Source organism: Nomascus leucogenys, chromosome 15 (genome assembly GCF_006542625.1).
Source record: "Nomascus leucogenys isolate Asia chromosome 15, Asia_NLE_v1, whole genome shotgun sequence".
NCBI lineage: Eukaryota > Metazoa > Chordata > Mammalia > Primates > Hylobatidae > Nomascus > Nomascus leucogenys.
This window is the reverse complement of record NC_044395.1, coordinates 10948669-10966663: the sequence shown is the minus strand read 5'-3', so window position 1 is coordinate 10966663 and position 17995 is coordinate 10948669. Positions and strand designations below refer to the sequence as shown.

Here is a 17995-nt window from a genome sequence, read left to right as displayed (position 1 = left end):
CCATCATGCCAGGTAATTTTTGTAGTTTTATTAGAGACAGGATTTCTCCATGTTGGCCAGATTGGTCTCAGACTCCTGACCTCAGGTGGTCCGCCCATCTCGGCCTCCCAAAATGCTGGGATTACAGGTGTGAGCCACCGCGCCCGGCCCCAGTGATTTCTATTCTGCTCGCTCACCCATGGCTTCAGTATCCTGCTAGGCCTGAAAATGTATATCCAAGATAGAGCTATATCAGAAGGCAACTGAATATTTATTCAGGGCTACAATGGACAACTTGCACTTTCTGTTGTTTTGGGACAACTATTAGAGATCTGTCAATCCATGGAAGCTTCGTCTAAATGTCTGGCATGCAGGGATGCATCAGGTTTTCTAAATTAAGGCCACATGTGGTATCAAATATTAAAGTAAAGGAGACTTTGAGGACATTTTGGTTAATTTTATATCATAGATGAGGGAAGCAAAGCTTAAAGAATTGCAGATAATTGTTTCTGTTTTTGTTTCTGTTTACACAACTAGTTACTGGAAGAATCAAAATTCATTTTCAGTGTAACACTGTCTTCTCTACATCCCATTTTTCAATTTTTGAGGGCTTATTATTTTTGATTCTTGTAAACCAAAAATAGTATGAGTGCTATCTTGAGTTTTATGCCCTTGGAGTTTGATATCACCAACATATGATGTTCAAATGCTTGGTGTCCTGCAGAACCACTTACAACATTCTCCTTATGGTAAATGAATTAGTGAAGAATTTCCCAGAGGAGGCAGAGGAAATTATTTTAGAGAAATCTGCAGATCCCCTGAATAATATGTCCTTTCTTCTCAGCAGGTTCATTGATCAGGTCATACCAACCAGATGAATCCAGCAAATCATTCCCAGGTGGCAGGATTTGTTCTACTGGGGCTCTCTCACGTTTGGGAGCTTCGGTTTTTTTTCTTCACTGTTTTCTCTGCTGTGTATTTTATGACTGTAGTGGGAAACCTTCTTATTGTGGTCATAGTGACCTCCGACCCACACCTGCACACAACCATGTATTTTCTCTTGGGCAATCTTTCTTTCCTGGACTTTTGCTACTCTTCCATCACGGCACCTAGGATGCTGGTTGACTTGCTGTCAGGCAACCCTACCATTTCCTTTGGTGGATGCCTGACTCAACTCTTCTTCTTCCACTTCATTGGAGGCATCAAGATCTTCCTGCTGACTGTCATGGCATATGACTGCTATGTTGCCATTTCCCAGCCCCTGCACTACATGCTCATTAGGAATCAGACTGTCTGTGCACTCCTCATGGCAGCCTCCTGGGTGGGGGGCTTCATCCACACTCCATAGTGCAGGTTGTATTGACTATCCAGCTGCCATTCTGTGGGCCTGACAAGCTGGACAACTTTTACTGTGATGTGCCTCATCCGATCAAATTGGCTTGCACAGATACCTTGGTCTTAGAGCTTTTAATGGTGTCTAACAATGGCCTGGTGATCCTGATGTGTTTTCTGGTGCTTCTGGGATCCTACACAGCACTGTTAGTCATGCTCCAAAGCCACTCATGGGAGGGCCGCAGCAAGGCCCTGCCCACCTGTGCCTCTCACATTGCTGTGGTGACCTTAATCTTTGTGCCTTGCATCTACATCTATGCAAGACCTTTTCAGGCATTCCCCATGGACAAGGCAGTCTCTGTGCTATACACAATTGTTACCCCCATGCTGAATCTTGCCATCTATACCCTGAGAAACAAGGAAGTGATCATGGCCATGAAGAAGCTGTGGAGGAGGCAAAAGGACCTTATTGGTCCCCTGGAGCTCAGACCCTTACATTAGCAGAGGCAGTCACCTGAGAATCTGAAAGATGCTTCAGGATATTAGCCTGCTGGATAGAATACCTGTTGCTTCTCCATTGTTCTTAACCTCAGTCAGGTTCTGGTGACCTGAACTATTAGCCACAATAGAAGACGGGATGAGTGTCTTAGAACCGCTTCTAAATGCCTCCCAGTTAAAAAGTATCAAGTGCTCTGTAGAAGTACTGTTTGGCTCAGGGGCCACTTTCCCAGGTAAGAAAGGCATTGGCCTTGCTGAGAAAGTTTCAAGTAGTAAATCTGGTGTCTCTTTCCTGATATCGCTTTTTGGACACAAAATACACTGGAAGACTTAAAATATTTTTAAATTTCTTTGAGACAAGGGTCCTCTTGAAATATTGGACCCTGAGTCCCAGTGGAGACTGATTGATTGATTGATTGAATGTTCGTCAATGAGGAAAAAGGAAATTACCTTGGGCAAATCACTTTCTTCTTCATAGTTTCCTAGGGTCACTGTTGTTGCCGTCAGTGTCATCATCATCATCATCATATAAATAACATTTAGTTAGAACTTACTATGTTCCAGACACTGTACCAGGTGATTTACATTTATTATTTATTTTAATTTTCTCAAAATTCTTAGGAGGTAGGTATCATTTTTACTTTAAACGTGAGTCAATTACAAATTAGAGACATTAAATAACTTACTTAAGCTTAATGCAAATCAAAACCACAATGCTCCAGAGCTTGTTTCCTGGAATTCAACCCAAGTCTATACAATGTCAGAGCCCAAGTGCTCAATACTACCTAAAACTTCTTATAGCTTCTAAGGATCTGTGGGTTTATGTCATCACAGATAGAGTTTATATCATCGTGAGTTATACTGACATCATAGATAGACTTGGCATTTGATACATCTTTTAACATATGCTTGATCATTCTCTCCCTTACAATCACTCAGAGGCTTTCCATTGCCTTTAAAAAATAATCCACATGACTATTATAGATAAGATGTTGTCTGACCTGGCCTCCACCTACCTCTCCAATCTCAGTTCTCTAACTACACTCTTTTCTAACCCTCTGTTTGCATTTGCTTCTGTCAGTTTCTCTTTACTTCTTCAGTTTGCAAATACTGTTTGCTATCTCTGGGATGCTCTTCTCTTCATCCTTTTTGATGGGGTTGTTTGTTTTTTTTCTTGTAAATTTGTTTGAGTTCATTGTAGATTCTGGATATTAGCCTTTTTTCAGATGAATAGGTTGCGAAAATTTTCTCCCATTTTGTAGGTTGCCTGTTCACTCTGATGGTAGTTTCTTTTGCTGTGCAGAAGCTCTTTAGTTTATTTAGATCCCATTTGTCAATTTTGGCTTTTGTTGCCATTGCTTTTGGTGTTTTAGACGTGAAGTCCTTGCCCATGCCTATGTCCTGAATGGTAATGCCTAGGTTTTCTTCTAGAGTTTTTATGGTTTTAAAGACTAACATGTAAGTCTTTAATCCATCTTGAATTAATTTTTGTATAAGGTGTAAGGAAGGGATCCAGTTTCAGCTTTCTACATATGGCTAGCCAGTTTTCCCAGCACCATTTATTAAATAGGGAATCCTTTTGCCATTGCTTGTTTTTGTCAGGTTTGTCAAAGATCAGATAGTTGTAGATACGCAGCATCATTTCTGAGGGCTCTGTTCTGTTCCATTGATCTATGTCTCTATTTTGGTACCAGTACCATGCTGTTTTGGTTACTGTAGCCTTATAGTATAGTTTGAAGTCAGGTAGCGTGATGCCTCCAGCTTTGTTCTTTTTACTTAGGATTGACTTGGCGATGCGGGCTCTTTTTTGGTTCCATATGAACTTTAAAGTAGTTTTTTCCAATTCTGTGAAGAAAGTCATTGGTAGCTTGATGGGGATGGCATTGAATCTATAAATTACCTTGGGCAGTATGGCCATTTTCACGATATTGATTCTTCCAACCCATGAGCATGGAATGTTCTTCCATTTGTTTGTATCCTCTTTTATTTCATTGAGCAGTGATTTGTAGTTCTCCTTGAAGAGGTCCTTCACATCCCTTGTAAGTTGGATTCCTAGGTATTTTATTCTCTTTGAAGCAATTGTGAATGGGAGTTCACTCATGATTTGGCTCTCTGTTTGTCTGTTATTGGTGTATAAGAATGCTTGTGATTTATGCAGCCAAAAAACACATGAAAAAATGCTCATCATCACTGGCCATCAGAGAAATGCAAATCAAAACCACAATGAGATACTATCTCACACCAGTTAGAATGGCAATCATTAAAAAGTCAGGAAACAACAGGTGCTGGAGAGGATGTGGAGAAATAGGAACACTTTTACACTGTTGGTGGGACTGTAAACTAGTTCAACCATTGTGGAAGACAGTGTGGCGATTCCTCAAGGATCTAGAACTAGAAATACCATTTGACCCAGCAGTCCCATTACTGGGTATGTACCCAAAGGATTATAAATCATGCCGCTATAAAGACACATGCACACATAGGTTTATTGTGGCACTATTCACAATAGCAAAGACTTGGAACCCACCCAAATGTCCATCAATAGTAGACTGGATTAAGAAAATGTGGCACATGTACACCATGGAATACTATGCGGCCATAAAAAAGGATGAGTTCATGTCCTTTGTGGGGACATGGATGAAGCTGGAAACCATAATTCTCAGCAAACTATCACAAGGACAAAAAACCAAACACAGCATGTTCTCACTCATAGGTGGGAATATAACAATGAGAACACTTGGTTACAGGAAGGGGAACATCACACACTGGGACCTGTCGTGGTGTAGGGGAAGAGGGGAGGGATAGCATTAGGAGATATACCTAATGTAAATGATGAATTAATGGGTGCAGTATACTAACATGGCACATGTATACATATGTAACAAACCTGCATGTTGTGTACATGTGCCCTAGAACTTAAAGTATAATAAAAAAAAGAAAGTCGATATAGGCATGTAAAAAAAAAGAAAAAATAAAAAAGAAAGTTATTTTATTGCTATTGAGGTGTAGGAATTCCTTATATATTTGCATATTAACTCATTATCAAATATATGGTTTGCCAATATTTTCTCTTATTCTGTAGGTTGCTTGATCATTTTGTTGATTGTTTCCTTTGCTGTGCAGAAGCTTTTTAGTTTTATGCAGTCCCATTTATCCATTTTTGCTTTTGTTACCTGAGGTTTTGGGATTATATCTAAGAAATCATTACTAAGACAAATTTCAAGAAGGTTTTCCCTTCTGTTTTCTATCAGAAGTTTTATAGCTCAAGGTATTGCTTTTAAAAATCCATTATGAGCTAATATTTGTGTATGGTATAAAATGGTATAAAATAAAGATACAATTTCTTTTCTTTTGCATGTAGACAACCAGTTTTCCCCAGTATTGTGTATTTTTGGCACTTCTATTGAAGATCAATTGACAATACATATATGAATGGGTTTATTTCTAGGCCTTCTGTTCTGTTCCAATGGTCCATTCTATTCAATTTTTCTGCCAGTACTATCATGTTTTGATTACTGTAGCTTTGCAATATATTTTGATGTCAATTAGTGTGAAACCTCTAGCTTTGTTTTCTTACTCAAGATTGCTTTGGCCATTTGGGGAGTTTTGTGGTTCCATATGAATTTTAGAATTGTTTTTCTATTCTTCAGAAAATGCCACTGGGATTTTAATAAAAGTTGCATTATATCTGCAGATTAATTTGGATATTATAAATATTTTAATAACATTTTCATTTAATCAATAAACATGAAATCTCTTTACATTCATTTATGTCAGCCTTAATTTCTTTTATCAGTGTTTTCTAGTTTTCCTTGTACCAGTCTTTCATCTCCTTGGTTAAGTTTATTCTTAAGTATCTTATTCTTTTTGATGCAATTGTAAATGAGATGGTTTTCTTAATTTTTCTTAGTTCATTGACAGTGCTTAAAAACATACAGCTGCTTTTTGTATGTTGATTTTGTATCCTACAACTTCATCAAATTAGTTTATTGGTTCTAATGGTTTCTTTCACGTGTGTGTTTGTGTGGGTGGAGTATTTAGCATTTTCTATATATACGATCATGCCATTCACTGAGAAAATCTTAGTTTTTCTTTTCTTATTTGGATGCATTTTATTTCTTTTTCTTTCCTAATCCTCTAGTTGGACTTTCAGTAGTACGTTGAAAAGAAGTAGAGAAAGTGAGCATCATTGTCTTGTTCTTAATCTTAGAGACAAAGCTTTTACCTTTTCACAGTCGAATATGATGTTAGCTGTGGGCTTGTATATGGGCTTTATTGCGTTGGGGTTCATTCCTTCTGTACTTAATTTGTTGAGGGTTTTTATCATGAAAAGATGTTTTGTCAAATGCTTTTTCTGCATGTATCGAGATGATCTTATTAATTTCTATTCTTTATTCTTTCAGTGTTGGTATTATATTTACTGATTTGGGTATGTTTAACTATCCTTGCATCCCAGGGATAAATTCCACTTGATCATGGTGTATGATCCTTTTAATGTGCCGTTAAATTCAGTTTGTTAGTATTTGTTGAGAATTTTTTACATCTGTGTTCTTTAGGAATATTGGACTGTAATTTTCTTGTAGTGTTATTTCTGGCTTTGGTATTAGGGTAATGTTGGCTTTATAAAATAAGCTTGGAACTTTTCCCTACTTGCCAGGTTTTTGTGAAAAATTTGAGAAGGATTGGGATTGAATCCTCTTTAAAAATCTGGTAGAATTCACCAGAGAAGCTGTCGGGTCGTAGGTTTTCTTTAATGGGAGATTTATTACTGGTTTAATCTCCATACTAATTGTCAGTTCAGATTTTTTATTTCTTCATGATTAATCTGTTTTTTTTCATCAGTGTCTCAATCCTGTCACACAGGCTGGAGTTCAGTGGTGTGATCTTGGCTCACTGCAGACTAGACTTCCCAGGCTCAGGAGATCCTCCGCCCTCGGCCTCCCAAATAGCTGGGACAACAGACATGCACCACTATGCCTGGCTAATTTTTGTGTTTTTAGTAGAGACATGGTTTTGCCATGTTGTCCCTGCTGGTCTTGAACTCCTGGGCTTAAGCAATCTGCCCATCTTGGCTTCCCAAAGTGCTGGGATTGCAGTCTTGAGCCACTGTGCCCAGCCTATGATTCAATCTTGATAGGTTGTATGTTTCTAGAAATCCATTTTTTTCTAGGTTATAATATCTAATTTGATGATGAATGCTTGTACATGGTAGTCTCTCTCTTTTTTTTTTTTTTTTTTTTTGAGACAGAGTCTCACTCTGTCGCCCAGGCTGGGGTGCAGTGGCGTGATCTTGGCTCACTGCAAGCTCCACCTCCCGGGTTCACGCCATTCTCCTGCCTCAGCCTCCCGAGTTGCTGGGACTACAGGCACCCCGCCACCGCGCCCGGCTAATTTGTATTTTTAGTAGAGACGGGGTTTCACTGTGTTAGCCAGGATGGTCTCGATCTCCTGACCTCGTGATCCACCCGCCTCGGCCTCCCAAAGTGCTGGGATTACAAGCGTGAGCCACCGCGCCCGGCCTGTACGTGGTAGTCTCTTATGATCCTTTGTACTTCTGCAGTATCAGTTGTATCTTCTCTTTCATTTATAATTTTACTTGAGTCTTTTTTAACGAACACCTTGCTAAAGTTTTATACAATTTGTGTATCTTTTCAAAAAAACGAATCTAGCTTCACTGAACTTTTTAATATATTTTAGTCCCTATTTCATCCATTTCTGCTCTGATCTTATTATTCTTCATTCTGCTAACTGGTGTGGGTCTGAAGGCTGCATCTGTGGGGATGAGTCTGAAGCCTGGGACTATATGGGTTGGCCTGATGCGGGGTTTACTGGGCTGGTCTTGGTGCACAGGTCCACGGACAAGCCTGAGGCTGTCATCACTCTCCTTCCTGTGCTGTCTGTGGTTGGGAGAAGGGTGACATGGATGATGTAAAGCTGTCCTTCCTACTGTCTTATTTCTGTGCTTCACTCAGGTGCTGTCACATGGATTCTTTAGTTCTTGCAAAGGTATTTTTGCTTGTGAATACTTGCTCAAACTGGTGTTTTTTGTATTAGGACAAGTGCTGGAAACTCGTATTCTGCCGTCTTCCTGATGTTCTCTTTGTGTTATTTCTTACAACTACCTGTAAATCTACATTTATCAAAAATAAAAGTGTAATAATATATGAATGTAAAATGAATAAAATGAAGACTTTTACAGAAATAACAAAATCAAAAGAATTCATCACCAGCAGACTTCTAGTGTAAGAGATGTTATAGATATTAAAAAGTGTTCATGACATTAGAAAATGATACTACATTGTAACTTGTATATACAAAAAGAAATAAAGGGTACCAGAATGATAACTAGATGGGTAAATATAAAGCCATTTTCTCTTTTTTTTAGTTTCTCTCTAAATCTTTCTTTTTTTTAAAAAAACTTTTAGGTTCAGGGTTACATGTATAGCTTTGTTATATAGGGAAATTGCATGTCATGGGAGTTTAGTGTACAGATTAGTTTGTCACCTAGGTAGCGTGCATAGTACTTGATAGGTAGTTTTTCGTTTTCTCCCGCCTCCCACCCTCCACCTTCAAGTAGGCCCCAGTGTCTGTTATTTCCTTCTTTGTGTCTATGTGTACTGAATGTTTAACTTCCACTTATGAGAACGTGTGGTGTGCATATGTGTGTATATATACACATATATGTATACACATATACACACATATACACACACACACACACACACATATATATATAGTTTTCACTCCTGTATTAGTTTGCTTAGGATAATGGCCTCTATCTCCACCCACGTTGCTGCAAAGGATATGATCTCATTTTTTTTTATGGCTGTGTAGTATTCCATGGTATATATGTACTACATTTTCTTTTATACAGTCTACCATTGATGGGCATTTAGGTGAATTTCATGATAAAGCAAAATTTTTATTATTTAATATCTTTTAAAAATAATGACTTATTCAGAACGAAAAACCCACAATAACAATATTGTGGAGTTTTAAAAAGTTGTGTAAGTACAGTGTATGAGAATGATCTATTAATAATTTTGTATCAGACATTCAAGGAAATAAATAATACCAACTACCAAAAATTGAAGAGTTTAGAATACTTACCATCTCAGTTAATGAAGACAATATTATTCTGATACCAAAAGTAGACAAAAACATTGCAATAAATAAAATATATAAGCCAATATCTCTCAAGAATATATATACAAAAATACTTAAACTTCTGGCATATCAAATTCAACAATATGTAAAAGGATAATACATGAAGACAACTGGGGTTCATTCTAGGAATGTAGATTGGTTTAACACTGAAAATCAAACATTGTAACTCACCATATTAACAGACTTAAAGAAAAATTAGATGACCATCTCAGCAGATGGAAAAAAAGCACTGAACAATATCCAGCACCCATTAATAAAAACTCTCAATAACTTAGAAGACAAAGGGGACTTCCTCAACCTGATGAAGGACATCTATGAAAATCCTACACCTAACCTAAGCAAATATCTTGAAAAACTAAATGCTTTCCCCTAGGATCAAGAACAAGGCACGTATGAAAGAAAGTTATTTGGGATATTGTTGTATTCACCTCTGGAAAGTACAACATGTCTCAGTATTTTAGAATTTTGGTAAATTTTTGAGTGTGTGTGTGTGTGTGTGTGTGTGTGTAATAGAGAATGATCTAAGTTCAAAGACCTCTAATTCAAAGATTGAAGAATCCGTATCTCAAAGAGAACCTCTCTTGATTAAAGACTGATAAAACTGGTTCTGAAACATTTGACTCCAAGGCTTATACATTTCTACAAGATTCCTTGGTCAATGTTACCTCACCATAGCTGTGCTACAGTTTGTGCTCTCCTGGGTTTAGTGTTTTCAAACATTAATTCTAATTTACATGGCAGAATTGTTAGTAATAATGTAAGCAGGAGGTGGATATAAACTTGACAATAAAAACTCTCACAGAACATTTTTAAAGAAATGCTATTTTATTAAATCCTGGCACTGCCAATGATGGTGGACACAATTATACATTTTACAGATCTTCCTCTTATTTAAACAATAGCCTGAAATCACAAATCAGTTGTATATTCATGATTTGAATGCAATTCCTCCTGTGGAAGTCCATCATTCTCTGAGGGCATTTAGTCAGCTTGATTACATGTATCATAATTTCCTTTGTACAGTCAACCTTCAAGAGTACTGGTAAACTTCTTCCTCAGAAACTCCATGCCATAGGATGAACAACAGCAAGTTAGTGAGTCACTCTTACAGCATGTCCTTCCCTGCAAATTATCCTGTCCAAGTAATGCTTTTGTTTCCTGTCCATTTGACATATATTTATCATAAGGAAAATACCAGTTTGTGTACTATTTTCATTGTAGGGAAGCTGGGAAAATGATAATCTTATATAGTTCTCCTTTTATGAAGTTTTTTTTCCATTATCATTAATACTAGTTAATTTTCTAGTCCTTCTTCCTTTTAAATTTCAAGTAAACTTGTACTAGTATATACACCACATCTCATAAATCTGAAAATCAGACCCAAAGATAGAAATATCCAAAAGAAGAAAACAATTGGAATTAACAAATTTCTTTCCCTTACTGGATACAAAACAAATATTCTTATTCAGTAAATTTGTTGTGAAAAATGTGTATGTGTCCTGTTTTATTCTCAAATCCTGAATACTTGACTGAACAAGTATTTTACCTGGTTTCTTTGCTTAGAGCACATAAGAAACATAAGGGGTCTTTGCTCTTCAAGTTCTTACAATTTCGTTATGCAATGAAACAATAAAAATATAAGGCAGGATATCAAGTAGTGCCATTTTGAAGGACTATTAGATGCCAATGTGTTGGAGAATTCTTGCTGCCAGTGTTAAGGTCAAAGTTCAGAAAAAGAGAATAATTGGTATTGTACAGCCACAGTCTTCTTCCATAACTTATCCTTTCATTTCTAGAAGGCAGCCATTTAACAAGATTGAGGAATGCTGTAAGACAAGACCATAGCTTGTTTCAACACCATCTCCCATTCTACATTTGACTCTCATACGTTCCACTTTCACTTCAAGTCTACTCTAACAGGAATGATGAGTTTGCCTGAGCTACTTCCTAGAGATACATCAGTGCCTCTGAGATAATAGAACAAGGGAGAACCGCCCTGAGTTCTGGATGAATGCTGCATCTTCACTGCATTTCTTTCTTTTTTTTTCTTTCCGTGAATGCTAGGTTCAGTTTCTACATTTACAGTGGAATAGGCACTATTCAAAGGCCAAGGAATCCTTATCTCAAAAAGTGCCTCTGTTTATTAAAAGCCTAAAAGGATTTTGAGACCCCTGATATATAGGGTAAAAAATGGGGTGGGATTTGATTATCTCTAAAGTACTATTGTCTAACTGAAATGTGTAGTCTTTGAAGACGTACAGATTTGAGTTGAAATCCTGGCTTTAACAATTATGGTTGGCATGGCCTGGTAAAAGTTATTTTATCTTACTTTATCTGTATATCATAAGTAACAATAAAAATATTGCTGCAAAATATATTTCTTAGGAGGATTAATACAGACCAAGCAACTAGCACAGTGTCTTGTACATATACATGTCAAAAATTATTATAGTTATGATTTCTATTCTAATAGTCTTATAATTTTTTCTCTTCAAAACACTTCTGATCTAATTCTATAAAGTGTCTCTTCATCTAGGTTTAGCAATACTTTTATTATCTTATGTCTCTGATGTTATAATAGTTTATAAACTGGCCATTCTACCATTTGTCCTTTTTTTCCTCTCTCTTTTCTAATTTATCTCATGGTTTAGCATTTAAAGAAGTGGCTTCTCAGGATAAAGTTATTTCTATATATGATAAGGAGGAGGAAAAGTAAAGAGGTAGGATGCCTAGGGCATAATCTGAATTTTTTAGATTGGCATTCAAGGACATTTTCATTTTATAGAATAGTGTAGGTGAATACAACACAACTCCTTCCTCTTGTATGGTAAGCTGGTTTAACTAAAACCTTGAGTTATCTTTTATAATTTTGAAGTCTAGAAATGCCCTTTCTTTTGTAGTTGCCCTATAAACTCAATGAAGATATTAAAACCTTGCTAATCCTTCAGAAACAATTTGAACCTTAGCTTGTATGATAAGCTGTCTTTGATTTCTTCAACCAGCTTGGTAAGAAATATGAGCACCTATTTTACATGACACAATATAATTATTTTATTTAGACCTCATAATATCCTACAAAGCAATTATTTTAAATCTTACTCTTAAAAGTGGAGACTAAAACTTCAATTATAACATCTGTACAAAATTCTACAACTAGGGCTGGTTGGATCAGTATTAGAATACTGGTAGGTTCAATTGACACCAAAACCCATGTTATTTTCTATCTCTCAGTGTGGCCTTCATTATATACTACCATGAGTGGGAGAATAAAGATAATGTCACTTTCTAAGTCCCCTTGGACAAACGCTTTTCTCCTTGTATTTTATCATTTTAAAAAATGTGGTTTCTAAGCTGGGAAATATGTATACAAAGGTTATTTTCATTGCATTTTATATTTTTGTTTACAGTATCCTGTATTTATGTATTTAATAAAGTTATTTCATAAAAAGTAAAACAATCATTTACTAATACAAATGAGGATATGAATAGCATTTCACATACCTCTGAACCATAGAACTTAGATTTTGGAGAGACTCTAGACATCATCTAATCCAGTCTCCTCATTTTCTAGATAAAGTGTTTGCAAGGGAGAGAGTGAGGTAGACCATTTGGCCAAAGCTGGGGGAAAGTGTGTGGCTGAGTTGCAACTCAGTTATTCTAATTTCCACCTGAATGAGATGTGAATAGCTGCTTTCCTGGCAGGCAAATTGTGAGTTTTGATAGCACAGACTATGGGGGTGGGCTGCCTGCTGTAGACTCTCGAAAGCTGCTGCACAAAAGCCTTTGCAGAGCTTGCTTCACCTCCTTGTTCCGCAAAGTGTAAATGAAAGGGTTGAGCATTGGAGTTACGATTGTGTAGAAGACAGCAGGGGCCCCAGCTCCTGCCTCGCTGGAGCGAGGCTGCAGGTAGATACAGACAGGTGGCACGTAGTACAGGAGCACCACAGTGAGGTGGGCAGTGCAGGTAGAGAAGGCCCGCTGCCGGCCCTGGGCTGTGCGGATGCGCAACACAGCTGCCGTGATGAAGATGTAGGAAATAACGATGAGCATGAGGCAGACTGCAGCCACGATGCCAATGTTGGCAAGCATGACTAGCTCATTAATGGTGGTGTCTGTACAGGCGAGCTTTAGGACAGGGGGTATGTCACAGAAGAAGTAGGCAATGTGGCAAGGCCCACAGTAGGGCAGGCGGAAGGTGAGGGAGGTGTGGATTGCAGCGTGCGTGGCACCTATGGCCCAGGTGATTCCAGCCATTTCTGCACACATCCTTCTGTTCATGGCCACTGGGTAGTGCAGGGGTTGACAGATAGCCAGATAGCGGTCATAGGCCATGACTGTGTACAGGAAGCACTCAGTGCTGGCCAGAAAGTGGAAGCAATAAAGCTGTACTGCACAGCCCTCAAAGGAGATCACCTTCCCATCCAGAGTCAGCAGGCCTGCCATGACCTTGGGCACTGTCACTGTAGACAAACAGGCATCCAGAAAGGAGAGGTGCCCCAGGAAGTGGTACATGGGTGAGCTGAGGTGAGAGTCAGAGCCCACAGTTAGGAGGATGAGGAGATTCCCAGCCATGGTGATGCTGTAGATAAGGAGGAAGAGGAGGAAGAAGAGGCTAGGATGTTTAGCTGTGTACCTCAAACCCTCCAGGAAGAAGTGGCTCACCACAGTCTGGCTGGGGTTCTCCGTTGTCATGGTCATCTTCTCACACACAGAGCGGCTAGTCATCCCCTTTGCAACAAAACTGACATTAATGAAATAAATAGCTGTATCCCTTTCCTGAGATGTCATTATCCATCAAGCCACACCACCTCGGTCTTACCCAGTAAGCAAGAGAAAGATGTACAAGTTCATCTTACAGTTTTGTTCTGCTCTAGTCTAGTGCTTCCTTGCTGTTTATTTCTTCATAATGAATCTTTCAATACAAGATCTGCAGTTTTGGTGAGGTATATAAAGGACTGTAAGAATTATTTGCAAAAATGTACTTCCTAAATAACAGCAATAAAAATATGTATTGTTCTGCACAACTCTCAATGAGTATTTTTTGCAAATATTCCAGAACTGTGATGCCTCTGCCCTCCTACTCTATGTACTCTGCCATGCTGTAGATGTGGAAAGGCAGGTTCTTATTGCTGTGTCATCAGGGAGATGCATCCTATTTTCAGGTGAGACTTGCCTAGAGTTTTGGTGCTATTACATCAGCCAGAAACACAGCAGCTCCACCCATTACTCACCCAGAGGAGTTCTTTGGAATTTCAGTTACCCACAATCCTCAAGTGTGTAACAATGGAGACTTGGAGAATAGACTGAATAATTATCAGGACAATTTTTTTCTGTACATTTTGTGTTCTTCCTGTAAAGCTCTGTTTCAAAATTTGGGGGATTGTTTGCCTTTCCCTTTCTTGTTGAGCCTTTCCGCTGGACTGTAATTGAGATTTAAAGAGTTCTCTTTGATTCTTCCATCTTTCACCTTATTAGCCTAACAGATGTTGCATTAGGTGAAAAATTTCCTTAAACTGCTTTTTTTCCCTGTTGTCTTTTCAATTCCCGTAGATTTTACCTAACGCTGCCTCTTCATATTTTACACCTAGATTTTCACAATGGCATCTTATGTCCCATCTCTTACTTACTCTCTGATATACCAAATGATGCAGTATTCAACTTTTTTGTGCCAGTTTTCTTTAAAAAATTGGAACATATCTTTTCTTACTGTTCCCTAGTGCCTGAGATATAAAATGTATCTCTGTCCTATATTCAGAATTATCTATAAACTATTTATTTCCATTATCATGAAAAAAATCCTTATCTCCTGCAATCCCCTAAGAAACTCCTGTCATCCAGGGATGCTATTTGCCTCATCTCCTCAATTTGCCATAATCTCTCTCTGATCTTGTCACAGGATCCTTAGGATGTCACTTTTCCAGACAGAAACCTCTGTGGCTGGTGCTTCCTCTGCTTGAGTTTTGCTCATGCCTGCTGGGCTCTTTCCACCCACTTGGCCTGGCAGGCTGCACTTGGCTCATGCTACCAGCCTGGATTCCATGCTTGCCAAGGGTGGGAGCGGTGAGAGGTGTGTGAGTGAGCAAGCACAGGGGTCTGGCCACTGCACACAGCCAGGCACACTTGCTGCTGTGGTGGGGTGGGCAGCTCCAGGTGCCAGCAGATGTACCAGCTTCATGTGAGGCTATAGTTGGACTAGGCATACTGCAAGTGGCTTCCATTATGGGCACCAGCATCTGGATGAGGGGAATATGGGGGCCCCCAAAATCTCAGAGATGCCAGGAACTGCAGAGCCCAAAGAGGGTATTACAGCCAGTCACAGCTCTGGCTCAGGGAGTCCTGAGGTCTGGGCTCCCAGAAGCTCTTCTCTCCTTCTCGTCACCCACAATGCAGCGAATGAGGGGGTGAGTTTGGGGGTTTGTGTTTCAGTCTGTTTGTGTTACAGCCCTTTCAGTCCCACCGCCCCACTCTGACCTGCAGCTCCTGGGCTGGCCTGGCCCACCTCTGCTCCCTGTCCCATGGGGTGGCCACCCAGCACTGGCAGAGGTTGGGAGGGCTATAGTGTTACAGCAGCTCTGGCTTGGGGAGTCCTGAGGTCTGGGCCACCAAGAGGGTCACCACTTTTTACTCCCATAGTCCGGGAGCATGTCACCACCCACAGCTTGGCAAATGAGCCAGGAACATGTTACAGCACCTTTAGCTCCCACTCTTCGGTGGGTCCCAAGTTCTCATCCTGCATCCAGGAAGAATGAGGATACTAGAGGACAACTAGAGGGTGAGCAAGGTGCAGAGGAGCTTTATTAAGCAAGAAAACAGCTCTCAGGAGACCTGAAGTCAGTAGCTCCTTTCTGCAGGTAGGTCCCCCCCATGAGTGAGTTTGGCTGCATCTGAGGCTTTTATGTGCTTAGAATGGAGGAAGTGCATGCTGATTGGTCCATGGGTGGCTATAGGTGGGTCTGGAAAAAACATCATCCAATTGGCCAAAAGGTGTCAATGAAGTTCTCACTCTGGGTTGTGGACTTCACCCAGAACTGGCACCCCAGACCCCAGGCTCCAGGCTGTCCCTGGCATGAAGGTGGGGTTTCACTGGGGACCCACCCCTCCCACCTAGGAACATGTCTGCCTCCTGCCATCCATGATACACAGGCTGTCCAGGCCAAGGGGTGCCTGCAAGCCTGCACTGAGTCACCCTCAGCCCCTTGGCCTCCCTCCTGTGCTCGTTGGCACCCAAAGTCCAGAGGGAGACAAGGCGGCAGGGAGCTAGCTGAATGTTATTGCCTAGGTTTTCTTCTAGGGTTTCTATGGTTTTGGGTTTCACATTTAAGTCTTTAATCCATCTTGAGTTAATTTTTGTATGAAGTGTAAGGAAGGGGTCCAGTTTCTGTTTTCTGCATGTGGCTAGCCAGTTTTCCCAGCACCATTTACGAAATAAGGAATATTTTTCTCACTGCTTGTTTTTGTCGGGTTTGTTGAAGATCCGATGGTTGAAGACACGTGGTCTTATTTCTGAGGTCTCTATTCTATTCCATTGGTCTATATGTTTGTTTTGGTACCAGTACCATGCTGTTTTATTTACTGAAGGCTTATAGTATAGTTTTAAGTCTCATAGTGTGATGCCTCCAGCTTTGTTCTTTTTGCTTAGGACTGTCTTGGCTGTGTGGGCTCTTTTTGGTTCCATATGCAATTTAAAGTAGATTTTCTAATTTCTGTGAAAAAAGCAGTTTGATGGGAATAGCATTGAATCCATAAATTACTTTGGTGCTATGGCCACTTTCACAATATTGATTCATCCTATCCATGAGGGTGGAACGTTTTTCCATTTGTTTGTGTTTTCTCTTATTTCCTTGAGCAGTGGTTTATAGTTCTCCTTGAAGAGGTCCTGCACATCCCTTGTTAGCTATATTCCTAGGTATTTTATTCTCTTTGTAGCAATCGTGAATGGGAGTTCATTCATGATTTGGCTCTTTGCTTGTCTATTGTTGGTATACAGGAAGGCTTGTGATTTTTGCACATTGATTTTGTATCCTGAGCCTTTGCTAAAGTAGCCTATCAGCTTAAGGAGTTTTGGGGCTGAGACAACAGGGTTTTCTAAATATAGGATTATGTCATCTGCAAACAGAGTCAATTTGACTTCCTCTCTTCCTATTTAAATACCTTTATTTCTTTCTCTTGCCTGATTGCCCTGGCCAGAACTTCCATTCGAAACCGTGTTCAATAGGAGGGATGAAAGAAGGCATCTTTGTCTTGTGCTGTTTTTGTAAAGGGAATGCTTGCAGCTTTTCCCCATTCAGTATGATATAGGTTGTGTGTTTTTCATAGATAGCTTTTATTATTTTGAGATATGTTCCATTAATATCTAGTTTATTGAGAGTTTTTAGCATGAAGGAATGTTGAATTTTATCAAGGGCCTTTTCTGCATCTGTTGAGTTAATAATGTGGTTTATGTCATTGGTTCTGTTTATGTGATGGATTACAGTTGCATACGTTGAACCAGCCTTGCATCTCAGGGATGAAGCCGACATGATCGTGATGGATAAGCTTTTTGATGTGCTGCTGGATTCAGTTTGCCAGTATTTTATTGAGGATTTTCACACTGATGTTCATCAGGGATATTGGCCTAATGTTTCTTTTTGTTGTTGTTGTTTTGTTGCTGCCAGATTTTGGTATCAGGATGATGCTAGCCTCATAAAATGATTTAGGGAGGAGGCCCTCCTTTTCAATTGTTTGGAATAATTTCAGAAGGAATGATACCAGCTCCTCTTTGTACCTCTGGTAGAATTTGGCTGTGAACCCATCTGGTCCTGGGCTTTTTTTGGTTTGTAGGCTATTTATTACTGCGTCAATTTCAGAACTTGTTATTGGTCTATTGGGGGATTCAACTTCTTCCTGATTTAGTTTTGGGAGGGTGTATGTGTCCAGGAATTTTTCCATTTCTTCTAGCTTTTCTAGTTTATGTGCAATGAGGTGTTTATAGTGTTCTTTGATTGTAGTTTGTGTTTCTGTGGGGTCAGTGGTGATTTCT

General features: G+C 39.4%; 2 protein-coding genes across 2 annotated transcripts; one reads left to right on the top strand and one right to left on the bottom strand.

Annotated features, from left to right (window-relative positions):
* The first annotated feature begins 853 nt into the window (after positions 1-853).
* Positions 854-1812, top strand: LOC100582746 (olfactory receptor 4D5). The gene is given in 2 exon segments (XM_012496011.2): positions 854-1315; positions 1318-1812. Coding segments are annotated over 2 exon segments (957 nt in total).
* Positions 1813-12676: 10864 nt separating this feature from the next.
* Positions 12677-13785, bottom strand: LOC100583084 (olfactory receptor 10S1). The gene has a single exon (XM_003253310.3). The coding sequence runs from the start codon at positions 13762-13764 to the stop codon at positions 12706-12708; it is 1059 nt and encodes a 352-aa protein (XP_003253358.2). The 5' UTR covers positions 13765-13785; the 3' UTR covers positions 12677-12705.
* Between the last annotated feature and the right edge of the window lie 4210 nt (positions 13786-17995).

Excerpts from the sequence above, each read along its gene's own strand:
- LOC100583084 (XM_003253310.3), bottom strand. The coding sequence starts at position 13,764 with ATGACATCTCAGGAAAGGGATACAGCTATTTATTTCATTAATGTCAGT.